At 39.0% G+C, this 27725-nt stretch overlaps 1 protein-coding gene, 1 long non-coding RNA gene and 1 pseudogene across 2 annotated transcripts; 1 reads left to right on the plus strand and 2 right to left on the minus strand.

Moving 5' to 3' along the window:
• Positions 1-1861: 1861 nt before the first annotated feature.
• LOC137202925 (cytochrome b-c1 complex subunit Rieske, mitochondrial pseudogene) lies at positions 1862-4514 on the minus strand (annotated as a pseudogene).
• Positions 4515-5791: 1277 nt separating this feature from the next.
• On the plus strand, positions 5792-18952 carry LYZ (lysozyme). Its single transcript, XM_067697302.1, has 6 exons — positions 5792-6692; positions 10028-10154; positions 12575-12914; positions 14146-14310; positions 16633-16711; positions 18024-18952. Exons 3-6 carry the CDS (start codon positions 12779-12781, stop codon positions 18088-18090), a joined length of 447 nt encoding a protein of 148 aa, XP_067553403.1. The 5' UTR covers positions 5792-6692; positions 10028-10154; positions 12575-12778; the 3' UTR covers positions 18091-18952.
• On the minus strand, positions 15387-27702 carry LOC137202188 (uncharacterized). The gene is made up of 2 exons (XR_010932484.1): positions 27564-27702; positions 15387-15684 (listed from the first exon to the last, which is right to left on the minus strand). It is a non-coding gene; the product is annotated as an uncharacterized lncRNA (long non-coding RNA).
• Between the last annotated feature and the right edge of the window lie 23 nt (positions 27703-27725).

Below are 27725 nucleotides of genomic sequence, written 5' to 3' on the forward strand. Positions count from 1 at the left end.
AGGATTACTGAAATTTTGTATTAATAAGCTAAAATTAGCACACGAATAGGATTTACCGATTAAACTATACCCTATAAAGAAGTCTGGCAGAATGCAATGTTATTGTACGTCAATAGTTGGAATTACCCTAATTTTCAGAAAGGATGCCTCATCATTGTCATGGTTTTCAGTTCCTGCTTTTTAACTATAATTTCCCATAAATGTAGATTTATATCATAGTGCTTTAGGTTTATAGCTACCCTTAAAGACATATATTCATTTTGATTCAAATATTAATCATTCACAACCCTAATGATAAAGTAGATGTATATATAATCCCATCAAACTTTGGTTTAAAAAAAATGATACTTCATCCTAAAGACTCAGTACTTGTTTCTCAGGAAAGCGGCAACAGTAGGGTAAAGTATCTTATGGGATCATTTCTTTCCCCTGCAAAGTAGACCACAGTCAAAAGAGTTTGAAGATCATGGTCTTTATTACTATCTTGGCTTTTAACTCCTGCCTTCCTCCTCCAAACACACACACATTATCACTTTAGTCTGTACTACCAAGAAGGGATCTCTTTTGCACACAAAGTATAATTATTTTGGACTTCCCTGGTCCAGTGGTTAAGACTCCATGTTCCCAATGCAGGAGGCATGGGTTTGAATCCTGGTCAGGGAACTAAGATCCCACATGCCACATGGCACTGCCAAAACAAACAAGCAAGCAAATAAAAAAACAAAATATAATTGTTTCATATCTCTTGCTCAGAATATTTCAGTTTCAACATTACCTTCAGCAATGATTATTAACACATTTAGGTGTTTTTCCCTTTAAGAATAGGTAAATAATAATTAAAGCTTTTGACATTCTTCTGAGAAAAACGTACATATACACATACACACAATAAAATCTTATACAACTTCAGAGGTTTTGCAACACCCCTGAAGCCCAACCACAGATTTAGGAATTCCTCACCCAGCCTATACAATTTACAAATTGAATCTCCTTTGAATAGCATAAAAGGTCTTTTGCTTACCTAGCCAAACTCTTTACTTCCACTCCCCACTTCAAAAGGAATTTCCAGAACATACTATGTTCTCTCTTATACCTTTTTTTAAAATAATCTTTTAACTTTAGAATAGTTTGAGATTTACATAAAAATTGCTGAGATAGTACATATAGTTTCTGTATTGCCCAAACCCAATTTCCCCTATTTTTAACATCTTACCTCAGCATAGTACATTTGTTACAATTAATGAACCAATATCTAAAAGTTATTAGTAAATAAAGTTCATACTTTATTCAGATTTCCTTAGTTTTTACCAAATGTCCTTTTTCTGTTCTAGGATCCTATCTAGAGTACCACATTACATTTAGTTGCTAGGTCCTTTTGGCTCCTTTTAGCTCTAATAATTTCTCAGACTTTGCTTGTTTTTGATGACCTTGACAGTTTTGAGGGGCACTGATGGGGTATTTTGTAGAATGACGCTTAACTGGGATTTGTCTGATGTTTTTCTCATGACTAGGCAAGGATTATGTGTTTTGGGGAGGGAGACCACAGATACCAGTTTCATCACATGGTATCTAGGATACATACTATCAACATAACTTATTACTGTTGATATTAACCTTGATCCACTGGCTGAAGTAGCATTTGTCAGGTTTCTCTGCAGTAAAATTACTCTTTTTGCTCCTTTCCATGCTATATTCTTGGGAAGAAAGTCACTATGCACAGCCCACACTTAAGGAGTGGTTAGTTACACTCCACTTTCTTGAGGGCAGAGTATCTACATAAATTTTTTGGAATACTTTGGCATGGGAGATTTGTCTATTCTCCCTTTCCTTTGTTTTTTTCTTTTTTTTCTCTCCATACACCAGTCTGTAATTTTTGATTAGAATTAACTATCAAAGACACTGCACCTTTGAAGTCTTTGAGCATAACAGTGTTTAACAGTGGCTTTATTAGGTGAATGCTTGAAAGTATTCAACATGAAATTCAATTTACTTCACATGTTTGCAAACACATTATTAGCAATTCTTAAATATTTCAAATCAACTAATTTGAAGTGCAGAAGGCTTGTTCTCAAATAACTCTTCTGAGGTGACACAAAGACTGAAAGAAGCCTATGACTTGAGTCCAGGTCTCTAATCAACAATCACTATATCATCACTGGTGAACTCATATGAGGGAACTTCAAGGTTGAGAGGTGCAGACCCCTTCCTGATCCTGCCAGATGCATCATAGTGTGACCCACGGCAAGGGCAATAATAACCACCAAAATCTCCTGCATTTGCAATGGGTACACAACCAAGATGAGTGCAAACACCTATCAAGACAAACCATTCAGGTTTCTTTACTCGTTCTAAATCATGCTGTGAGTCCCTCAACTGAAGTCCTTCAACTGCAGCTTTCTGGTCAGTTTCCTTCTTGGTTCTGTGGCGCACAAACAGGGGTTGGCCTCTCCATTTGAAAGCCACGTTCTTGCCCTCTGGAATATCGGGTAACTTGATTCCGGTTTTGGACATGGCCAACACATCAGCAGAAGCACTCATGCTGGAAACGAACTGAGAAACGACATTCTTGGCAGCATACGCGACACCCACGGTAGTTGTTGCAGTTACCAAATAGGAGAAACCTTTTGTAGCCTCACTGCTCTCTTTTGAAGACTTTGTACTATCTAACACTTGAGCACGACGATAGTCAGAGAAGTCAGGCACTTTGACGTTCGTATGGGAATAACGAACAGAAGCAGGGACATTGAGGCCCACGGAGGCGACAAAAAGCTGGCCTGCGTGGCCTGACCACTCGGTGACTCCCAGCACAGGAAGGACTGCTTCACGTCCAGCACTGGCAACTCCGAGGTGGCGGGCACCGTGGCCTGCACTAGTGGCCGACAGGACGGGCGCAAAAGGGCCCTGAGCGGGTGGCGACCAACGATATGGTGACAGCAGCTCCCTCCCTTTCCTTTGTTTTTAAAATTGTTTTACCTCCATCTGAAATGATGAAATAACAAAACACTCCCAGAATTTCCATGGCTAAACACACGATTTACTTCTTGTTCATGCCACAATCATCTATCATAGTTCAGCAAGTGGTTCTGTTCCACACAGTCACTCACGCACCTGGGCTGACAGAGGTTTTACCAACAGGTAGCTAAACCTTCTGGCACATACAACTTCACCAGCTGCCAAGGCAGATAGAAAAGTACTGGAGTGTTTTGCACTAGCACTTAAATGTTAACAGTTTAGAAGTGACTCATTATTTCTACCCATAGCTCATTGGCCAGAATTAGTTACATAGCTCTTCCTAAATTCAAGGGAGTAGGGGAGTATAATCCTCCCCTCTGCCTGGAAGGAAGAGAACCAGACATGGGAAGTTCCTATCACAAGTCTCCTACCCCAATTGCCCACCAAACAAAATCCTATTCTCCCTCCAACTCTCATCCAGCTGAAATGCTGTGAAGCCTTCACTGTCTCTTCCCCACTGACTTCAGGTCCCCTCTGTGCTCCATCAGCCCTCTGTGCAGACCAACAATAAAGCAACTATATATTGGATTGTAATTGTTGGTTTGCATGTCCTGTAGAGGAAAACAGTCATGCCTTTTCACCTTGGTATCCTCAGCATTAACATGGTGCCTCTAACATAGAAAGTATTCAATCAATCAACTTTTATTATTTATTGAATTAGTTAATAGACAAATTCCTAAACTTACAACCAAATGTACACAGAACCTTCTTCCATAATACAATTATTCATGTATAATTTCTTGACAATTGAAGTAGAAATTTTTTTCCCTTACTATAGTGAAGCGTTGAATAATACCTTCAAAAATTTTTACATATATTGGCATGAGGAATCCTGTGTCTCAAACATATTGTCTTATTTCTAATTTATTCCAGAGGCCTGAGTTAACTCTTTATAAAAAAATGATTCTTTCTTTAAAATTCTAGGTTACCTTTTTGTAATTGTTTTCTCATGTTGGAGAAGCACATCCTTATGTAGTTTGTAGTTGTTTTTTATTTGTAAGTTTGTATTATTTCCTTGCATCATTTGTAATGTCAAAACACTGTGGGTTTTTTTTTGTTTTTTTTTGTGGTTTTTTTTTTTTAAACACTGTTTTAACACAGGTAGTCAAGAGAGAAGAATAACACCTTAATTGAAGGTGGAATGCATTTTTTATACAGGGAATTTACCAGTTTTGTTGAATGTCTACACATGAGTGTGCTTCTTTCTGAGATGGCAGAGGAGAAATCTTAAAGGAGCATAAGTCCTCAAAGAGCTCATCATGATGAATATGAGGACAATATGACAGCAAACCACAGAATAGACAATAAAGCCATAGATTACATGTGATTGACATATGTGTGTTATAAACTCTGAGTCCTCTGAGTTCAGGGTTGGCATGCTCTGGATGCAAAGTAGGTTGGAGGGGAGAAAAACTGGACATAAGGGGACTACTTAGAAAGCCATGTCAGTAGTCCTGTCACAAAATTCAGATCTAAACTAGATTTCACATACCAGAGTACATTGAGCATATTTGACTTGCAGTGAATTGAATTTCTTACATGAGGAAGATATTTTAAGTGTAGTTTTTCTGTATTTAGGTTTATTTTATTCCCATTATTTTTCACAAAAATTAGTAGTCATGTGTGTATGTATATCTGTAAACTTTTCCATTTTAGAAGATAGTATTCTTATGAGGAAACTGAAAATTATCTTAAGTTCCTAGATGTTAAAACATCCATTCATTTTTTTTTTAGCAGGTTAGAGTTTACCATTCTATATTTGTATAGTATTTCTAATTTACTAAGTTACTCTTTAATTGAAAATCATTATGAATCGGCAGTCAAAGAAACTATTTTCCAAAATAAATGTGTAAGGCACTGATAACTAGCCCTCATCATCTTTGGGTCAGGTCATTGTGAGACCTGTGTGTAAATGGTGCTATGTTTGTGAGTTCAGTTCCTTTCTGACTGAGTTGGAAATAGACCACTCCTATGCCAGCAAACCAGCCACTTCACAGAGGTATGATATTGACCTGAGAGATGGGGGATTGAGATGGGGGATTGGGGTGAGAAAATGTGTGGCTGCATCTTAAACAACTTAGAGTGATGTCAAAGGAAGAACAGCACCATCTTCAATTAAATGTGTACATATAAATTGTTGTTAATAAGAAGTTAAGCATATTATCTTATTTACTTGCTAAGGGTAGCAATAAAATGTTTGTTTGTCGAGAGGGGGGAAAATACAACCCAAATACATGACCTTATTCCCCTATTTACAACAATTTCTTCTCTCCTCCCCCAACATTTTGTGATGTTACCAGAGCTAATGTACGGATTGAAATCATTGTTTTCTAGTTCAATGAAAGAAGTTTAATGATTATGCAGTTGCACTGGCACAAATAAAAAGATCAAACAAACCTGAAACCCAAAAGTCATACTTAATAGAGAAATGAAATCAGAATACTCTTCTGGAAAGAGGAAACTAAAGTGGGAGCATTTTCATCTCTTTGTAAACAAGACTGTTTTAACACGTTTGAAAAGTCAGTTACCTATTTCATTATAATTTCTCAATGATGAATGCCCAATTGTTGTGTAAACTGAGAAAGGATTTTGTAACCTGACCGATTGTGGGAAGGGAAGTATTTGTTCATAATGTGAAAAGGGGCAGGGAAAAAAAAAAGGAGGAAGTGAAGTGAGATCCAGCCTAAATTCTGATTGCATAATGATAACAGAAGTAATAGTACAAAGGAAGTATTCACAAAGAAATCAAAAGCTTGCCACAATTATCAGTTGTTCACATATCAAGAATATTGATTTTTAAATAGTCTCTTAACTGTTCCATGGCATTGCCTGGTGTTAGATCAACCTCTTAGAGAAAAATCACACTTTTAAAATAAATACATAAAATGGGTTTGCACAACTATATCGGGAGCTAAAATCAGACAAGAAGTAGACAAAGAAGTTATAGTGTGTCAAAGGGTGAGAATTGGGTCGCGGTAGAATTTCTTCCCATTCACTTCAACTTTTACAAGGTAATGTGGTAAACTGAAAAGGTCATGGAACTGACCTGAATCCAAATCCCAGCTCTTCCACTCACTAGCTATATGTCTTTGGGCAAGAGACTTTTCTTCTCTGGGACATATATTTTTTCATCTGTAAAATAGATATAATACCTATCTTTAAGACCCCTGTAAGAATTATAAGTAATGTTTATTAAGTGGTTAACACTTCATAAGCATTTGATAAACAAAAGCTAGTAGTATTTACCTTTCCTTTTCCCCTGTATCTTGAACTCGTCTGGATAATCTCTAATCCTGATTATTCAAACCTCCTAAATATCTCTGAAACACTCCCAGTTCTCTGTTACCCACCCCCACCTTTGTCTGCCATCTGGACTCCTTGCCAGTTTTCTAGTAGCAGCAATCCCTGAATCCAATCTAGAGTGTTTTGTTTCGTTAAGATTTTGATCCAGTTACTCTCCGGTTTAATACTCATGAATAGTTTCCCATTGTCTTTGGGATTAAGCGCTAAATCTCACAGTTTTGGGGATTAAGCTTCCAGGTCTGGTCCTGCTCACCCCTCCAACTTTCTCTTTGCCACCAGATATCCTAACATTTCTTTCGTTGTCTACATAGTACACTGAGGAAACAGCAGGAATGAAGACAGAGAAGAGAGTGAGTACGTGGCAAGTATCAGGAATGGTAAAGTCTCCTCTATGACTAGCAGTAAAGTACATGGCAGATTACTAGGCTAGTAGTATTTTTTAGGCTTAATGATCAATTGATGGGTCAGTAACTTGTGGCTCTGTGCTAGAGCACAGTAACTAGAGACTCTTACAGCACAGTATTGCTACCATAGTAGAAATAATTTCTCTTGTGTATGTTAAATAGTATTATTTTTTCTTGTTATGAACCAATTACCTGACTCAAAACACAAAAACAGCAAGACCATAGAGAAAATCAAGTACAAAAGTTAGATGATTTCTGGAGTTTGGATGGTGTCAGGGAACACAGGAAATTATCTTGTTTGATCTATTTTGCAAAGAGTGGGAACTGAAATTACAGGGATATCGAGAGCTAAAAGAAGAGAAAATGGTCACTAATCCTTGAGGAAAAAAATACAGTGGTCTGGATTAGGCAAACCCAAACCATTTACCATTTTTCAATGACCCATATACCTGAGGGGCCAACAAAATGCCACCTTTGGATTGGGGTCAAGCACTGCTCCTAAGTCAGGGAGTGTCCCCACAGGGAGCCACTCTGACCTGTGGCCAGGCTGCTGGACTTGCTGGGAGCAGCTGTGTGCTGGTCCTGTTTCACAAGGCTGTTACACGCCACATTAGTTGAAGAAGAATTTACTCCACCTTAACCTTTCAACATGTGGGCTCCCCCAGAGAGCCCTGCGGTGTTCCCCGCCACAGCCCTCCCAACTGCCCCACCCCTCCAAATTCTCCTAGCAGCCATGCTGCCACAGCAGAGATGAGACTAGGTCCTCTGCACCCCTGAGCCAAACTACACAAGGACGGCATCAGCTGGAGAATGCAGTGAGTGCAGCTGCCCTGACCGTGGTCTTCCAGGGTCCATAATGGCTTCAAGAAAATGACACTGCTTCACTAACAAGTGATTATTTATACCTTTTGACAAAACTCATGCCAATGCCTCTTTTCATTAATACAGACAATTTTGATTTATCAGTGTCAGTACAAACACTGCACACTCACAGATGAGTATAATTTGATGGTATAATTTGGTTGTATTTCTATTCTTAAGTTTTTTGGTTTCCTTGGAGTTAATAATTGCCTTACTTTTCTGTTTGCTTAGTTTTCCATGTATTTATTCATGTATTAATTCATTACCCAAAGTCTCAGCCAGAGTTGTCAAACTCCCTTCAATAGGTTCAGACATTCCAGGCCATCTCTTCTGGTTTTCCCTAGGGAGTCCACAGGGACACTTCTCCCTTCATCTCTATAATTTCCCTTCTCCTCTTTCCTGTATTAGAACCCTGTTTCCTAGAACCCACATCTTCTATCTTATTTGCTCCTTTTACTTTTTATTTATTTTTTGGCAGCACTGCACAGCTTGTGGGATCTTAGTTCCCCAACCAGGGATTGAACCCGGGCCCCGACAATGAATGCACCAAGTCCTAAGCACTGGATTGCTAGGGAATTCCCAAGAATACATCATTTTGCAATTTCTAGAGACATATGCCTTTTTATAGTACAATTTTTTTAAAGTGGCAAAAAGAACATGTTATTAACAGACCCAAATATCTTTAGTTTCTCTGTAATAAGAAGTCAAAAGCAGATAACCTTAACCTATGTTTGGCAATTAATGTTTCAGTATTTTCTCTTATTTGGAAATTATCTAGATATTCAATGAATATCCATCATATACAGTTAGGGTTACGAATAGATTTTGGAAACTATTTTTAAGCAGACATATTTTATAGAACATAATGATTGTTGCAAAATTCATTTACAAACTTTTCTCCCACTTACATCCATTTAATTCATGTGTTCTTAACAATTATTCTTGAGTTGCCGTGAAAATTTCATGAGATATGAAAAGTTAACCATCATTTTAAGTTATTTTTGTTGTTGATAAACTAGGCAAGTAGCAAAAATCACAGAAGCAAAGACCCCAAACATTTAAACATGGCTTTTTTTCCCCTACCACGTTGACATACATGAAGAAAATCATTTTTGTTGTAACTTTATTTCCTTAGGCTAAATTTATGATTTTATAATCTCAGGCATCTAGTAGAGATAACATAAACTTATTTGACTAGTCTTAATTTATATAAGTGCCTGTATTTTCTTTAAGCCAATTAAATAGAGCTCTTTCACAAGTTTTTAGGAATACTATCCAGAGGGAAAAAAATCTCACATATACATAACATACATATATAGATATACATAGACACATAGACAGATGCAAACAGAGATCTTATAGATTTCATTTAAAAATTTTAGCCACATATCAGGTACAGTAGTACAAAACTCACTAGCTTATAAAAGAATAGTTGGGGGCTTCCCTGGTGGCACAGTGGTTGAGAGTCCGCCTGCCGATGCAGGGGACACGGGCTCGTGCCCCGGTCCGGGAAGATCCCACATGCCACGGAGCAGCTGGGCCCATGAGCCACGGCCGCTGAGCCTGCGCGTCCGGAGCCTGTGCTCCGCAACAGTGAGAGGCCCGCATACCGCAAAAGAAAAGAATAGTTGGATCTAAATGGTGTTTCTGGCAGATTGAACAAGTTAAGTTTACCTGCTCAGATGGCTGAAGCTTTTACCAATATTTGTGGAAAAGACTTTTAAGAATTTTACTTTTCTTTAATACATGATCTTATGGAGGCTGTGGACAAAATTTGGGGCAAGGGAGCTTATGGAAATATAAAATAGCAGTTTCTTTTTAAAACTCTCTCTCTCTTTTTTTTTCCAGTCCCATGGTTGCTTTAGCCAACAATTATCTTTATTTTTTTATTTTTAATAAATGCATTTATTTATTTATTTTTGGCTGCATTGGGTCTTTGTTGCTGTGCACGGGCTTTCTCTAGTTGCAGCTAGCAGGGGCTACTCTTCGTTGAGGTGCGCGGGCTTCTCATTGTGGTGGCTTCTCTTGTTGCGGAGCATGGCCTCTAGGCTTTTGTAGTTGTGGCACGTGGGCTCAGTAGTTGTGGCTCACGGGCTCTAGACCGCAGGCTCAGTAGTTGTGACGCACAGCCTTAGTTGCTCGTGGCATGTGGGATCTTCCCAGACCAGGGCTCAAACCTTTGTCCCTTGCATTGGCAGGTGGATTCTTAACCATTGTCCCACCAGGGAAGTTCCAACAATTATCTCTTTGGATGCTTACATTTCAAAGATATAGTAAGATCAATATTTCCAACGGACTGAGAAAGGATTGTAGGTTTTATCTAAGAAGGAACTCGGGCATATTTGCCTACTATCAGAAATCTAGGATAATTACTGTAATGTTTCTCTTTTGTTTAACAATAAGATAGGATAGTTCAGTGGTTTTTTTTTTTTTTTTTTTTTTTGTAGTGCCGGCCCAAGATACGGGGAAGGTCTGGACCTGGTGGGGTCTGCTTACAGAGTAAGGGACAATAAATCAACTCTTCCTGTGTATTTTCTGAACCTTCAAAGCTATTTCCTGGCTATCAATATTTACGTAAGTTGTACACCTGCTTGAGTGCCACCTGCACTTCTTGACATTTGTTCTCTGATCTTCCCCTCCTAATCTTGTTAAGGAAGTGTTTTGTTTTTTCTCACACTAGCCAACGTATTCCTCTGTATCTCTCTTTTCTTTCTTCCTTCCTTCCTTCCTTCCTTCCTTCCTTCCTTCCTTCCTTCCCTCCTTCCCTCCTTCCTTCCTTTCTTCAATCTGATCTTCCCATAGGTACCAGTAGGACATCTGTTTAAGATGAGAGCTCTCTTAAAAATCCTTTCAGATGTAAAAGTCCAAATCTTTAATATACCTATTTCAACTGTGACTCCAAACCGGTAAATCTTTTTTTTTTTTGCGGTACGCGGGCCTCTCACTGTTGTGGCCTCTCCCGTTGTGGAGCACAGGCTCCGGACGTGTAGGCTCAGCGGCCATGGCTCACGGGCCCAGCCGCTCCGTGGCATGTGGGATCCTCCCGGACCAGGGCACGAACCCGTGTCCCCTGCATCGGCAGGCGGACTCTCAACCACTGCGCCACCAGGGAAGCCCTCTTTTATGTCTTAAAACCAATTTCAAGGCTTAACCATGGACACAAAATGTGTCCCCTAAGAAATGTAACCCTCTCAAGATGCAGAGCCACTCCAGAGGTAGCCTAAGAAAGCAAAGACCTTCATTGTCACAGGTGTCAGAGAAACATCTATCTCCCACAAAGTGAGACACCTGAAATCACTGACCTACTTATCTGTGTTACCAGAAAGGGGATACTGGGATGAGAATTTTTCCCTCACAAACAAGGCAATGAAGGTAAAGGCGATAAAGGCCCCTTATGGACTGAGACCCTTTATTAAGACAAACTCCCCTGAGAGCCAGCATGGTTCGACAAAGAGAATGTTGCCTGTCACTTCATGTCTTAGGCTCTTAGCTGGCTGACTAGCTGCTGATGCAAGCCTGACAGACAGTCTGCACCCCCAAAGTGGCAGAAACCAGAGGGAATATTCTCACCGGTTACAAAGCCAAGTTCTCAGTACATAAAATGAGACAAAAGGAGATTCTCATCTTACGGTTTTTCATCCTTATGACAAATGACACAAAAGACAGAGACACAGGAAAACATGACTCTTTCTGGGGGGCTAAGAATCAATACCCATATGTGTTGATTACCAACAACAAAATCACAAAAGTCATGGTTCAAGATCTATCTTCACAAATGTTTTTCTCATGCCACTGTGCATTTGGAAAGGAAGGGACAAGGAGAAATGTTTATCCTCCTCTCTTGACTGTCCACTACAGACAGAGATCTGGGAGACTGACATGGTAAGAATTCTTACCTTCTGCTGGTCTGTTGTCAGTTATCCCATATCTAAACTACAGTCTCTAGGGAGAGTAGAGTGTTCCAGCCTTTTACTGTCCCATCACCAGAAACTGTACAGGAGGAAAAATTTGTTTCCTTTTACCCTTTTAGGTTTTTGGCTGGGGCTGTGGAACAAAAGACAGATTAACAAGAGAACAAGTTTATTAATATATATATCTCATATATACTTATAAGAAATGCAGGGATGAGTAACTCAAAGAGGTGGCTAGAACTTGGACTTACATATCCTCTTAACCAAAGAACAATATATTTTTAGAGGAGCAACAAGCACTAGGCTTCCAAGGGTGGCAAATTGTGGGATGATCAATATATAAGAAACCAATGGAAGATAATAGCTAGTCAGTAGATGTTGTTTTGTAGAGTCCTCTGGTGCTGTCTTGGGGCTAAGTGTCTAGGGTTGTAGGTGATTAATTTCTGCACAAATTTATGTTCTGCTTTCAAGAAAATAGGGGGAGGACAGAGAACTTTTCTTGGATCTGCTTCTTTTCAATTGCCTTCAGCTCAAAATCATTCTCATGCCAAAGGGCAAGATTTTTTGGTGATATATTCTGGTATTCTTCTGTAGGTTTTGCTATAAAGTTCCCTTGCTTTGTAATGACCCTTTATGTTCTAACATGGAAATGTGAAGTAAGGCATTGTCAGAAAGGAGTTAGGAATGTTGTTGACATGAGACTTATTTATAATAGTAAACATTGGTTTATAAATTAAGAGTTTACAATAGTAACCAAAGAAGTTAGTATAGGAATCTGGCTGAGCAGCATGGTGTTGTGCTATGTAACTATCAAAACAACAGAGTGTCGTGTTCTTTTGTGGAAATTATATAAAGTAATTTTAAGTGAAAAAGATGAAGACAACATAGTGAAGGCACATAAAACAATTTAATGAAAATGAATATTAATCAAAGATTGGAGCTCATTTTCAGTTACGTAAAATGTTCAGTTTTTTTCCTTTATAGTTGCTGAAATTCATGATAAAATAGGAGGAAGTTCCTCTTTTGGCAATAGTGCTAATCCCAATTCTTCTTGAGCAATGTCATTTCATTATTTTCTTGCAGGTCATCCTTAGGACCTCAGAATATCCCTCTTCAAACATAAGGAAGAAAACTTTTAAAGACAGTGGACCAATAAACGGTTCCTGTTTTCCACCTGTCTCAAAGGGTGGAGCTGCCAGACCACTCGGAGAAGAAGGAAGTGAAAAGACGCTAAATACCAGGGCCAGCTCACCCTGGCCAGCCTGGAGGTCTGGCTTCTCAGTCAGCATGAAGGCTGTCCTTATTCTGGGGCTTCTCCTCCTTTCTGTCGCTGTCCAGGGCAAGACCTTTGAGAGGTGTGAGCTTGCCAGAACTCTGAAAAGACTTGGATTGGATGGCTATAGGGGAGTCAGCCTGGCAAACTGTAAGTTAACTCTTCTTCATCCGTCCAAATAGTTAGCCAGGTGTGGAACAGATACTCATAGAGGATGAAGAATAAGAAAGGGACTTTGAGTGAATGGACTTTTTTATTCCTTTGATGGTTTGTACACTTAAAATGGTTAAGAACATCAACTTGTTCCTTTAGAATCAGATGTACCAGGTGAAGGATTGAGGCATGGGAGGACCAAATTCTGTACCATTTTAAGCATGCCAGGACCCGTTGTACGCTTCTAGTGCCACTAAATTTGCCCGCTGGCACATGTAAGCTGACTCAAAGATTCATTTGTGCACCGAGGATATGTCTATCAAGCCCTTGGTGTTGGACTCCAGCCATTTCCAATTTGGAACTTGGGTTCTGCAAGCCTGAGTAATGTAGTATTTTTTTCATTTTTAATCCCCCTACCATGATGTTGGGTTTTTAACAGCAAAGTTTTTAAAAAATTACATTGAATTCTTAAAACAGGGACAGTAGGAACCTATTTCCCCTCAGTCAATATCTATATAAGGATTCCTGAAATGCAGCATGAAATGACATTTTATTCTTACTCTAGTTGATTATTTTTCATTTTCTTCCACAGAATTCAAGATGTGCCCTAAGTAAAAGTTACTTTATATTTTAGTCCATATCTGCCAATGTAATCACTGAATTTTTCAGATTGAATTCAGACATTTCCCCTCCATAACTATTTTTGAATGAATGAGCAAATGGCTAGATGGGTGGATGGATGACACAGTCTTTCCTATTCTATGACTCCTGTTGTCTGGATTCTAATTTGATATCCAAATTCATCTTTAGGTATCATAAGAAATTTTCTTTCTCCCAGAAAATCCTTATTTTTCCTAATAAAAAGCATTAGCATATGCATCTGCTGCTAATTACCAAACCCACTCAACATCTCTGTTGATTTTCCTATTCTAGGCTGAATCTTACCTGAGGGATGGGAGCAGGGGAAGGGTAATAGCAATGGAAGAAACAGCTATTTTAATATTTTAAAAAATATGTTACCTTGTTTCATTAGTATTACCAAATGATTTGCTAACAAAAGAATTCTAAGGGCCCTTTAACACCAAAGTGTTAAAATATTTTACAAGTAAACTACATCTTTATAAAGTCGTTAGTAAAATAGAATTAGTTAAATAGAACTATATAATTATGCTATGAACTATAAATCATATGGTGTTGCTGTTTATTACTTAAAATACGTTTTTTTCAGGGATGTGTTTGGCCAAATGGGAAAGCAATTATAACACACAAGCTACAAACTACAATCCTGGAAGCCGAAGCACTGACTATGGGATATTTCAAATCAATAGCCGCTACTGGTGTAATGATGGCAAAACCCCAAGAGCACATAACGCCTGTGGCATGCCCTGCAGTGGTAAGACAAGATAATGTTGAGTGATGGCACAGGATCCATCTGGTTATACTTACAAGAATAGAGATTCAATACAAATGAAAAGGTCTTGAAGGGTTCATCAGGGACCTAGAAAAACTCCACCTTAACTTCTAGAAACTCTTTATTATTCTCATAATTCCTTAAGGAAGAAATTAAAGAGCTGGTATCATAAAAGTTTGCTGTTTTCTAACATACAAAAGCTTCTGGAATGACATCACTTTATTATAACTGGACTTGTTGATGCTTTGTAAAGAACAATGCCAATTGGACATATGTACACTACCAAATGTAAAATAGATAGCTAGTGGGAAGCAGCCACATAGTACAGGGAGATCAACTTAGTGCTTTGTGACCACCTAGAGGGGTGGGATAGGGAGGGTGGCAGGGAGACGCAAGAGGGAGGGGATATGGGGATATATGTATACGTATAGCTGATTCACTTTGTTATACAGCAGAAACTAACACACCATTGTAAAGCAATTATACTCCAGTAAAGATGTTAAAAAAATAAATAAATAAAATAAAATTTTAAAAAAAGGAAAAAAAAAGAACAATGCCATTCCTCCTACTTACCTTGTTTGGGGAGGTTTAGGGATAATTTGGTGTGTGGTCATTTTTTTTTTTTAATCTACTCTCCTTTATTGGAAAATGAAAGGATTAGTAGTTAACCAAAGAGGAGGAATATGTGTGGTCCTTTTTAAAAAATTGTTTTTACTTTTTATTTATTATGAAATGTTTTAAATATATGGAAAATTAGAAACATTAGTATATTAGTATAATAAACATCAATATGCTCATCATGTACTTTAACAGTAAAACATTTTGTCATATTTACTTCTTTTATGTATATATTTTATATATATATATATATTTTTTTTTGCTGAGTGATTTTAAAGTGAATTAGAAACATTATGACATTTCATTTCTAAATTCTTTAGTTTGCATCTCCAAAAAATATAGTTCCTATATAAACATTGTTATTCTAACAAGTTAATTTACGGACTTGTTTAATTGGGGTGAAACAAATATTCTATTCAGTTCCTTTTTTTAAAAAAAAAATTTTATTTATTTATTTATTATTTTTGGCTGTGTTGGGTCTTCGTGTCTGTGCGTGGGCTTTCTCTAGTTGCGGGGAGCGGGGGCCACTCTTCATCGCGGTACGCGGGCCTCTCACTGTCGCAGCCTCTCTTGTTGTGGAGCACAAGCTCCAGACGCGCAGGCTCAGTAGCTGTGGCTCACGGGCCCAGTTGCTCCGCGGCATGCGGGATCTTCCCAGACCAGGGCTCGAACCCGGGTTCCCTGCATGGGCAGGCAGATTCTCAACCACTGCGCCACCAGGGAAGCCCTATTCAGTTCCTTTTAAAAGAGAGAGAACATGTGGAATCTTTAGTACATAAAATACTGGAGAAGTATCACAAAATTGATATTGTTAATTTTTAAATATTAAAAGAGAACATTCGTCTTAGAATATTCTTTTGTATCCAGTTAATTTATTTAAAAAAATATTCTGTATTATATAATAATCTGTGGTCATTGAAAAAACATTCTTACTACCCAGAGATGTATGACCACTGGAAACTTTTGGTATACATATATTCTTTGAGGATATGTATCACTTACATATATGAATGTAAAGCTATGTTATACACATATGTACACACATACAAACATGTAAGCAATGTGTGTTTCAACAAAAATGAAATTGTACTATATTTACTGCTTTACAATTTGCTCTTTATTACACAAAATTATTTTTGTCAACAAATACCAATCTTTATTATTTTTTAAAGATGAATAGAATTCCACTTTATAAATATTCTGTAATTTATCAATCCAACTCTTAATGTTAAGCACTTAGGCTGTTTCCATTTTCCCCTATTATTAATTGCTATGAAACACCTTGTACATACATCTTTGGGTACATCTCGTATTATTTCTTTAGGGTGAATTTCCAATAGTAGAATTGCTGAGCAAAAAAGTGCTAGACCGGTTTCTACTTGTTGGTTTGTTTCTGTTTTGTTTTGTTTTTTACAGTGCCTAGTAAAAAGAGAACCTTCTATCACATTAGTGAATAATTCCAGAGCTTCCAATGACTTTGGTAAATGAGAAACAGAATGGTTTATTTCATGCCAAATGGGATGGAATGAAGAAAGAGTTTTCCCCCCACATTCACAGATACATGGACTCTTAAAAAATAATTTTAGTTGTTCTTTTCTCAGCCTAAGAGAATGAAGCTGGCTGAACCTAAACTTAAAATGAAATTTCTATGAGCATTGTTTCCATTTCTCACCACTTCTTTTTCAGCGTTGCTGAAAGATGACATCACTGATGCTGTAAGGTGTGCAAAGAGGGTTGTCAATGATCCACAAGGCATTAGAGCATGGTATGCTTTTTTTGTCCCTTCCAGTTTTATTGAGATGTAATTGACATACAGCACTGTATAAGTTTAAGGTGTACAGCATAATGATTTGACTTACATACATCATGAAATGATTATCACCATAAGTTTAGTGAACATCCATTATCTCATATGGATACAAAATTAAAGAAATAGAAGAAAAATTTGTGTGTGTGATGCAAAGTCTCAGGATTTATTCTCTCAACAACTTTCGTATATAACATACAGCAGTGTTAATTATATATATCATGTTGTACATTATATCTTTAGTACTTATCACTGGAAGTTTGTAGTACCTTTGACTGCCTTCATCCAATCCCCTCCCCTCACACCACCCACAACCTCCACCTCTGGTAACCACAAATCCAACCTCTTTTTCTATGAGTTTGTTTGTATGTTCGTTTCTCTGTGTTTGCAGTATAATGGACCTACAACACTATGTTAGTTCCTGTTACAGAGCATGCTATGTGTTAATCATTAAAGGGGAGAGCTGTTTTACCCTACTGTTATGAGAGAAGTGAGGGAATATTTTCAAAGACCAACGTATGCTACTGAGAACTGAAAATTGCAGCTTTAGGTATATATGCTAAACAACGTATCACATAGAAACCATCTATGTTAACTGATTCAGAATCTTATTCTTTTACTCCTCAATTTTTTTTTAGGCGATTTCTAGAGTTTTTTTCTTTTTAAAAAATATTTATTTATTTATTATTTTTGGCTGCATCGGGTCCTCGTGGCAGCTCATGGGCTCTTCGTTGCCGTGCGCGGACTTCTCTCTAGTTTTGGCGCATGGGCTTCAGAGCACATGGGCTCTCTAGCTGTGGTGCTCGGGCTCAGTAGTTGTGCCATGCGGGCTTAGTTGCCCCGCGGCATGCGGGATCTTACTTCCCTGACCAGAGTTCGAACCCGCGTCCCCGGCATTAGAAGGCGGATTCTCAACCACTGTACCACCAGGGAAGTCCCAATTTCTAGAGTTTTTAAGATTTTCCCCACTCTATGAACTCCTTGTCATATCTTGAAATTATTTTTGTAATTAAGTAAATGTGGAATGTACTTTGCAGTTGTGGACTACACGGGACTCAACATTCTTCTTCAGCATTCTGTGCTCTAGTGAAGGCTTGGGGAGAGACAGGAAGTACTTGGTATACATATCTCCATTTAATACTTGGATTGATCTGTAGCCTGTATTTCAGTATTGATAAACTATTTTGTTCTCCCAAAGGATTTGAAGTATGTGTATTACAATGAAGGTATGTTTTAACCTTATTACCATGTGTTTCATCTTTCTCTGCAGGGTGGCATGGAGAAGTCACTGTCAAAACCAAGATCTCAGGACATATGTTCAGGGTTGCGGAGTGTAACTGTGGAGTTTTCTTTCTTCAGCTCATTGTCTCTTTTTCACATTAAGGAAGTAATAGTTGAGCGAAAGGTCATACTACCATTCTTTCAAATAAATAATGTTTTTACAGAAGCAGGAGCATATGGTCTTTCTTCTAAGAGGCTTAATGTTTACCTCATGTGTTTATTGTTTTATATTAGGCCTACAATATTTTTTGGTTTGCTAATAGAACTAATGCTGGTGAATATTTGTCTAAAATCTTAATTATCAAATATATGTCCAGTACATTCAGTTCTTAATCAAAGAAATAACCCAGACTTAATTTTGAATGATATAAGTACTCCCCAATATGCAATAAAAATATAACCAAAGAATATGTTTAAACAAATTGATCTTAGGCAAAATCCCACTTGTGTAGGCATGTGACACCTTCATCTGTTCTGTCATCTCCCAAAACAGTAAAAGATAACCACTCTTTGTTGGGCAATATAAAATTTTAAAAAGAGCAGAGTGCCAAGTGGCTAAAAATAAAAACAGCCTGAATTAAGAATTTTGTTTCCATAAAGTGTGACCTTTGATTTGAATGTTTTCTTAGAAATGTTGCATTTACACAGCTTTAAATATAAACTCACAATTTATATATCAATCTATCTTATCCCTTTTAAAGAACTCATTTATGCGTCTTGCTGGTCATGAAGGAATATAAAGAGGGATTAGATGACCTGTTGCTTTTCCTTAATTTTATTAAGTTAGATTCATGCATTATGACAAATTCAGAGGCAGGTGAGTTTTCAAGTATTGAAATAATTGCTAATTAACCACAGGTGTGAAATTCTGCATGCTGTAAAAAATACAAACATTTTCATTAAAAGATTTGCAATTCATACCTTGTCTCTTTGTTTAGAGCCCTTTAGTATCTCTGAAGAAATACATGTGTATATATTTGGAAAAAAATGATCTGACACTTAGTGTTTCCTACATCCTCACCTGTACCGAAACAGCTGGATATTGCTGGAAAAATCCAAAAACATGCTGACAGATGTCACTTTTTTTTTTTTTTTGGCCGTGCTGCGCGGCTTGTGGGATCTTAGTTCCCTGACCAGGGATTGAACCCGCACGCTCAGCAGTGAAAGTGTGGAGTCTTAACCACTGGACTGTCAGGGAATTCCCCTCACTTTTTCACTGTTGTGGCCTCTCCCGTTGCGGAGCACAGGCTCCGGACGCGCAGGCTCAGCGGCCATGGCTCACGGGCCCAGCCGCTCCGTGGCATGTGGGATCTTCCCAGACTGGGGCACGAACCCGTGTCCCCTGCCTCGGCAGGCAGACCCTCAACCACTGCGCCACTAGGGAAGCCCTCCCCTCGCTTTAAATTCATAACCACAAATCTCAAATGGGCCTTCAAGTCTGCCTGGTCATCTTAGTCACTTCTCTGCAATCCTTCTGTGTTGGTGTCCCCACTCTCCAAAATGACTATCACTATTTACTTCTCTCATTTCAAAGTCCCAGCACACACGCCCAGCCACTGGCCTTCCACACTCTCTGCTGTCAGTAGAGGACCTGGCCTCATATTACACTGAGAGAATAGACACAACCTTAGACAAAATTCTCCCCCTCCTCACCACCATTAACAGAGGTCACATCTTTCCCTGGGCCCATCAAACCCCTTTATTACTAGGATGAAGGGCCTCTGTTCCTGCCAATGGCAGTGTCTCCACATGCAATCGTCATCGAAGCCCTCTCACTGCTCCAATTTAGGCGGTTTCCTGCATCCTGAGTTTCTCCCTCTTTGCTGGATCACCCCCGTCACTGTACAAACTGCCCTGGTAACCTTCCATCTTACAAAGAACTCTCTGTATTCTCTACATGACCCTCCAACTACAGCATCATTCTCTGCTTCCTTTTACAGCAGCACTTGTGGGATGAGATATATCTATATTTACCAGCTCCACGTCCTCACCTCCCTTTCTCTTTTCAACTCGTCTTCATCTGACTGCTATCCTCACTCAGCTGAAAACTGCTCCAACATGACTCCTTTTATGATGCCTTGGGGCCAGTTCTAGTGATCACTTGTTTTCTGTTCATCTTACTTGATCTCTCAGCAGCATTTGTCATACTTCTAGTTTCTTCCTCAGCTTCTTCTCATTTACATCCTGCCTCATTGATGGCTCCTTCTCAGTCCTTCTTGGCTGGCTGTTTCTCTGCTGTTTGATTTTTAACTGTGGGAGTGCCCCGGGCTCAAGCCTATAACCATTTGATAGACATGTTTTACTTCCTCATTTATTTGTCTCTTCTTGCTGAATTATAACTTTCAAAAGAATAAGAGTTTTTCCCACTTTTTAAAGACATTGACATCATCTCAATCTTTCCCAAAATTTGCAAGTACAGCCTTTTATGTTTTCTGACAGTTTGAGAATACACTGTCAACATGGTGCCCAGTGGCTCTGAATCCTTCTGTGTGTAATTCCTACATAACCTCAAAACATCATCCAAATCAGGAGGTTAACACTGACAAATTAGGACCACCTAATCATCAGATCCTATTCAATTTCATCAACTGTCCCCATAGGTCCTTCTTAATTAAAAGGTATAATTCAGAATCATGTGTTATGTTTGGTTGTTATGTTTTTCAGTTTCCTTCAATCTAGATCACTTCTTCACTTTTTTTCTTGACTTTGCTGACTTTAACCCTTTTGAAGACCACAAACCAGCTATGTTGTAAAATGACCTAAGATTTTTCTGATATTCTCTTGATTAGATTAGGTTATGCATCTTTGGCAGGGATAACACAGAAGTGATTGTGCTTTTCTCGTTGGATCCTTTCAGGTGACATGCAGTTTTTAAATATTCTGTTACTGATGGTGTTCACATTCATCATTTGAATAAGGTGATGTCTGCAAGTCACCTCCACTGTGAAGTATTTGGGAGAGGGTAAGGTACTTTGAGAAATTTTGTTCCTCATCAAAATGTCAATGTACGCATTTACTTATTATATCAGTATGGACCCCTGGCTTCCTACTTTATTCAAATTATAATGAGTCATAATCCATTACTATCATTTATTTTGATGTTCACATTGTCCCTGATTTGGCCACTAGAGCCTCTGCAAGCTAGTTTCTGTGTCATTTTGACATGTCCCCATCATTCTTTGTGCACTTTTTTGTTTTCTGGCATAAGATATTCTAAGGCTCACCTTGTTCTTTTCCTGCTTCAGCCTGGAATCAGCCATTTCTCCAAAGAGCCCTTCTTCCTCATAGTGGATAACGGTATTTAAAAAATAAGCTCTGGGCACTAGAGTGTCATTGTTCCCAGGCCCCATCAATGGCCAGGGCTAGAGGATATGTGTATTGACATAATATTTATCTATTTAAATTGAATTTGTATAATACCTCCAATTCCAATCCCACACCACAAGGTTAATTCTAGTTTTTTCCTTTTTCATGTTGGTAACTCCCTTCTATGACAGTGAGAAACCTGGCACCCATTGTCCTTCATATCCTGAAAACGTATCCTTAGCACATGCATATATTTGATCAATTTGCCTGTATGTAACCAATCTCCCAACACTGCCACACCATGGAATACATGCTCTCCACTCAGGCTTTGATACCCCTCATTGGGCCACCCCTACTTCCACATCTGGACACCTTCTTTACTGTGTTACATGTGTTACTCTGACACACCATGCTGGGCCACTGTCCTTACAGGAAGAAGAGCAGAAATGTTTTACTCTTGTTTACACCCATATTCCAAACACCTAGAACAGTGCCTATAACATGATACGTGCTCAATAAATATCCACTGATTGAATCTCTCCGATTATTTAGTATATTCCCCCATGCTGGGCATTCTGAGATTTTTCTTTTCTTTTTTTAAAAATTAATTTATTTTATTTTATTTATTTTTGGCTATGTTGGGTCTTCGTTGCTGCGTGCGGGCTTTCTCTAGTTGTGGCGAGCGGGGGCTACTCTTCATTGAGGAGCACGGGCTTCTCATTGCAGTGGCTTCTCTTGTTGCGGAGCACAGGCTCTAGGCGTGCGGGCTTCAGTAGTTGTGGTGCATGGGCTCAGTAGTTGTGGCTCGTGGGCTCTAGAGTGCAGGCTCAGTAGTTGTGGCACACGGGCTTGGTTGCTTCGTGGCCTGTGGGATCTTCCCAGACCAGGGCTCGAACCCGTGTCCCCTGCATTGGCAGGCGGATGCTTAACCACTGCGCCACCAGGGAAGTCCCTCTGAGATTTTTCTTACTCTCTGATCCCACATGATTCCAGTACAGCAGCTTCTGGGGTTCCAAGGGTCAGGTCTCAAATCTATGTGACCAGCCATGAGAGGACAGCAGAGGGCCCCAATACAGGTGCAGCCTCAGGCTTCAAGATTCTGGGGCCATTTTGATATGAATAAACAAAAAAGAATATGGGTTTATTCATATCAGGATTTCCAGAGGTGTATGAAGAATGAATCAAGGTAGGGGAGAGAGGCTTGAAGAGTGACAGCTCAGATGCAGAGATAGGATATATCCAAGAAGCACCAGGACAGACCCATAACAATGGCTGACTGAAGAAATAATCAGAGATTAGCAAAAGTTGGCTTAAGAGGGAAAGCAATAGTTTTTGGCGATTCTGCTTATTGATAAATCTGTCTTACTTATACCTGTTATATTAATACAATCAAGTTCCCAAACCAAATTTCAACCCTTATTCTGAGAATGAAGTAAAAAATCAATATCAAAGTTTGACCATTTTTAAAAGAAATTCAATTCCTATGTTGCTTAGTTTCACCTCAGGATATTATTTGAAATGCAGAGTGATACTCCAGATGATAACGGGGCTCTTCATGTAGCACTAATTGTAACTAAGCCCTGAGCACATTTCTTGCACTTGTATATAGCGGACTTATTTAAAAAATATTTTCTTAGAAGTTGCTAAAGGGAATTACTAAAAGTTACAATCATGAGTGACTAATGTCATAGACATAGTGTTTTTCAATTAAATGCACGTCTTTTAGGCAAATTATATTTTGAATCATTTTAAATTTTAACAAGGTTATAAATTCTCAATGTTTAGAGTCAGATAGTTCTACAAGGTTTGTTTTGAAAGATGTAACTCCCCCTTCACATGCACAATTTTCTACTCTTTTAGCTTAATGTTAAGAATTTTAGGGAGTTCCAAATGGTTAGGATTTGGCACTTTCACTGCTGTGGCCCGGGTTCAATCCCTGATTGGGGAACTGAGATCCCACAAGCTGTGTGGCATGACCAAAAAAAAAAAGAATTTTATATTTACTCCCATGCTTTTAAGTATTAGGCTTGTATTGCTCCTTCTGGATTTTTCCATTTTAAGATATTGATTCCCACTATGCAAGTTAAGGATTAAGTTCTATTTTCTCCTCCATCTCTGTCATACATGGCACCTTTCCCTAAAACCCATCCTTCCAGTGTAATTACATATATATTTTTAGATCAATACTCAGTATTTACATAGCCATAAATACAATTACTTTCTTCTCTTATGCAAGAGTTTATTTTCCCTAGAGCTAATACCTGCATGATTTTTAAATTGGCTTAGCTTTCTTTGTTTCTATCATTAGTTCAATTCCCAAACTCTAGGTCTTTTTTTTCTTTATTGAGGTATAGTTGCTGTACAATATTATATGTTTCAGGTGTACACCATAGTGATTCATAATTTTTAAAGGTTATATTTTATTTATAGTTATTATAAAATATTAACTATGTTCCCTGTATTGTACAATATATCCTTGTAGCTTATTTATTTAGGCCACACTGCACGGCTTGCAGGACCTTAGTTCCCCTGCCAGGGATGGAACCTGTGCCCCCTGCAGTGGAAACACAGAGTCGGAACCACTGGACTGCCAGGGAATTCCCAGCTTATTTATTTTATACATAGTAGTTTGTACCTCTAAATCCCCACTGCTATCTAGGTCTTCTATTTAAATCTCCTCTCAGGTCTTCAGACACAGCTAGAATTTCATCAGTCTCATCTTTCTCCAAGTTTTTTCATTTCTGCTATCACAGTTTTAATTTCCAACAGCTGTTTTTCGTTCTCTGAATATATATTCTTTTGTTTCCTTGTTTTGTGTCACGTTTGCTATTTCTTATTTTATCTGGATATAGTAATAATAATACTTTGGGTTTGTTTTGGTTTTAGTTGACTTCTCCATGTTTCCTCTAATCTGCCATTTTGCTTGTTTAATTTGGATTATATCTTTCATACTAGAGGCATTTCTCTGTTATTTGGTAATTCTTGGTTATCTACTTATATTTAGGATTGGGGAACTAAAAAAGTAATTTGAAGTTCCAAGGGCCTATGTGGATTTGACCATGTGTACTTCACTGAAGGATGACCAAGTTGGTTGAATCAGTTTCATTGGGGCTCCTTAGATCTCTCCTCTTAGACTGGTCACATTCCTCAGAGAAGCCTATCCCTATTCTCTACTAGGAAAAAAAAAAAAAAGTCTGGCTGCCAGTATTTTAAGAGTTAAGTGCGATGAAGGTCTTAGTACCCGGCATGTGTTTGGCTAATCTACCTATTTTCTGTAGGGTATTCCTCCCTCAATTCTGTCTGGTGATCCTCAATGCAGAGACCCTGCTTTACCATTGTTCTATCCCTTGGGGATAAGTAAGGGGTAATTGCTGGGCTGTAAGGACCTGAATATTTCTTAAACAGAATCTCAACCAGTCTTTTTTTGCTAGCTCTTCTCCTCCTCCTCCCTTCCCTTATTTCCAGAGATCCCTACAACCACAAATTCTTGAGATTCGGGGGGTTTCTGCAGTGTGAACTGAATAGCTTATTGTCTCTGACTACTCAGCTCTTAGGACTGCTGTATACCACTTGCCTTTTGTATTCCAAGTTTCAAGATTTTGTTTCTGCCTTCTCTCCCATTCTCCCCACCCTTTCTAAAAGGTTTATGCCTTTTTGAAAATCTCTTTACTTATTTCAAAGGAGTTTTGAAAGGAAGCAAAAGATGTGTGTTCAATCTGCTATCTTTCCCTCAAAGTTCCCAATGTGTTTTAACGTATTAATTTCATTTTATTAAATGTTAAAATGTTATTTTGCTTTAAAAATACTTAGGGTTAGGTTTCCCTGGTGGTGCAGTGGTTAAGAATCCGCCTGCCCATCCGCCACGGGTTCGAGCCCTGGTCCAGGAAGATCCCACATGCTGTGGAGCAACTAAGCCCGTGTGCCACAACTAGTGAAACTGCGTGCCACAACTACTGAAGCCTTTACGCCTAGAGCCTATGTTCCGCAACAAGAGAAGCCACGGCAATGAGAAGCCCACGTAAGGGAGACTAGCCCCCGCTTGCCACAGCTAGAGAAAGCCTGTGCACAGCAACAAAGACCCAACACAGCTAAAAATAAACAAATAAAATGAATAAATTCATTAAAAAAAAAACTTAGGGTAACACTTTGGGCAAAGAATTAAAAAATTCGTTGAGAAACAGGGGGAAAGCAGAAATACGAAAGCTGGAGAAATAATTACAAAGGGCAAATTTGTGCTCCAGAGATCATGTTCTGAAAGCGGAAATGGAGGAGAGGGTACAGGTGAAACTGCACCTCACATTGGGACTTGAACCCAGCCTAAACCCAGATTAGGACTTGAACCCACGCGACTGGGACTCAAACCCAGCCAAAACCCACGGTCTTCCAACTGAGATCACACACCTGGTTCTTGAGGTCTCATGGCAGAAAGAATTTAGTGAAAGACAAAGCGATAGGTAAATAGGGGATTTATTTAGAGAGAAACACACTCCACAGACAGAGTGTGGGCCATCTCAGAAGGCAAGAGCAGCACCAGGGTTTGGGCTTGTCAGTTTTTATAGGGGTGGGTAATTTCATAGGCTAATAAGTGGCAGGAGTATTCCAGCTATTTCAGGAAGGGGCGGGGATTTCCAGAATTGGGCCACTGCCCACTTTTTGATCCTTATGGTTGGCCTTGGAACAGTCATGGTGCCTGTGGGTGTGTCATTTAGCTTGCTGATGAGTTACAGTGAGTGTATACTGAGGCTCAAGGTCTAGTGGAAGTCGACTTGTCTGCCATCTTGGATCCATTTGGTTCTAATCAGTTTATGTCATGTCATTCTTTCAAAGGTTGTGCCCTGCCCCCTGCACTCCTGTTTCACAGGGGACAAACAATCCTATACTGTGGTATGAAGGATGTTGTATGACAGCGGACTTTAACAGATCTCACTGATTTCAACCACCTTTGGAAAAAGAGCCTCAAGTCTTCTTAACTTCTCCATTTTTCATTTATTTACTAGTCAACAAACATTGATGACTAGAAATGTTTACTAGGGCCTAAGAACATTAAGGGGTATAAGATACGATTACTACCCTTGTGGAGTTCACAAATAACTCATATATAAACTTGTTAAGTGTTTCAATCCCTTAGGCACCATGGAAACAGAAAGGACAGTGTGACTATAAACCACCCGGAAATCAGCTGCCAGAGAGATAGGAGAAAAACCAAGAGAATGTATTTTATAAAAGGAGGCAGTAGATAGCAGAGTCAAATCCTGCCAAGAAGCTAAGGGCGTTAAAAGTGGATGTTGGATTTACTGATAAAGTCAGTAACTGGTCAGAGAGGTTTCTGTGAAGGTGAATGAAATTCAGGTTCAAATTTGACTTTGAAAGATAAAACAGAGTGTTTTGCAGGACTACATATGTGTTTGGTTGGTTTTTAACAGGAAAGATTAAAGTTTGTTTAACTCTTCTTAAGGGAAAAAGCCTAAGAAGAAAAGTTGGAGGTACAGGGCAGAATGGAGACGGTTGATGGGGCAAAATCCTCAATAAAGTGAAAAAGAATGAGATCAAGAACACTGACTGAAGGACTGATTTTAAACTGGAAGACAGACACAGTTTTGAGGGCACGAGCCCGCTGTGTCCCTTTGCCTAGCAAAGCAATAAAGCTATTCTTTCCTACTTCACCCAAATAAATAAATAAATAAAATGGGAGCCGATTCTCTCTTGAACAGAAGAGAAGAAAGGAAGGGAGGGTGGATATTGGGCAAACCAAAGCTTGTGTTCAGGTCTGGTGGCATGGAGGTCCGTTTTCTCTGTTGAAATAAGATGCAAAGTCACCTGATCAGAATGAGAGGGTTGGTGTCAAGGTTGGAGGTTTGAGATTAGGGAAATAGAATAGCTTCCAGTTTAAAACAGAAGAAAAGGGAGAGCGAACCTCTGACTAGCACCTCATATTTCAATTAAATTGGAGGTCATTCATTTAGCACTGCACTAACCTGCAAAGTAGTTAGTACCACAGAAGGGCAAGGGAGGGGAGGTTTGCGTCACGTTATGGACCTGAGAATCCAAAATGAGTAGAAAGGAAGGAAGGAGAGGAAGAAGGGAGTAAATAAAAAAAGAAATTAGCGGTTCAAGCCTGAAAGTCTGAGGACATCTGGATGAACACAACGAAAAGCTGTCGGTGGGCGAGATTTCATGAACTTAATTTCAGAACTGTCATGCTTTGGCGATGGCAAGGTATTACCTCCAAAAGACAGTTTCTCGGTCATTACGAAGCCAGGCGGTCTGGCTTGTCGACAGGCACTGGCAACCAAGACCGGTCTTCTTTCGCCTAAAAGCAGCGGCTCGGCGCGTGCGCAGTGTGCGCGAGCTCGTCGCGCCTGCGCACAAAACGTCGCCGTTGCCA

The sequence above is a fragment of the Pseudorca crassidens genome, chromosome 11, assembly GCF_039906515.1.
Source record: "Pseudorca crassidens isolate mPseCra1 chromosome 11, mPseCra1.hap1, whole genome shotgun sequence".
Lineage (NCBI taxonomy): Eukaryota > Metazoa > Chordata > Mammalia > Artiodactyla > Delphinidae > Pseudorca > Pseudorca crassidens.

What these genes read in the sequence shown, in the direction of transcription:
- LYZ (XM_067697302.1), top strand. Translation starts at nt 12,779, where the DNA reads ATGAAGGCTGTCCTTATTCTGGGGCTTCTCCTCCTTTCTGTCGCTGTC. An exon ending in CTGTGGCATGCCCTGCAGTG is followed by an intron (nt 14,311 to 16,632) that starts GTAAGACAAGAT and finishes CTTCTTTTTCAG; the next exon opens with CGTTGCTGAAAGATGACATC. An exon ending in CCACAAGGCATTAGAGCATG is followed by an intron (nt 16,712 to 18,023) that starts GTATGCTTTTTT and finishes CTTTCTCTGCAG; the next exon opens with GGTGGCATGGAGAAGTCACT.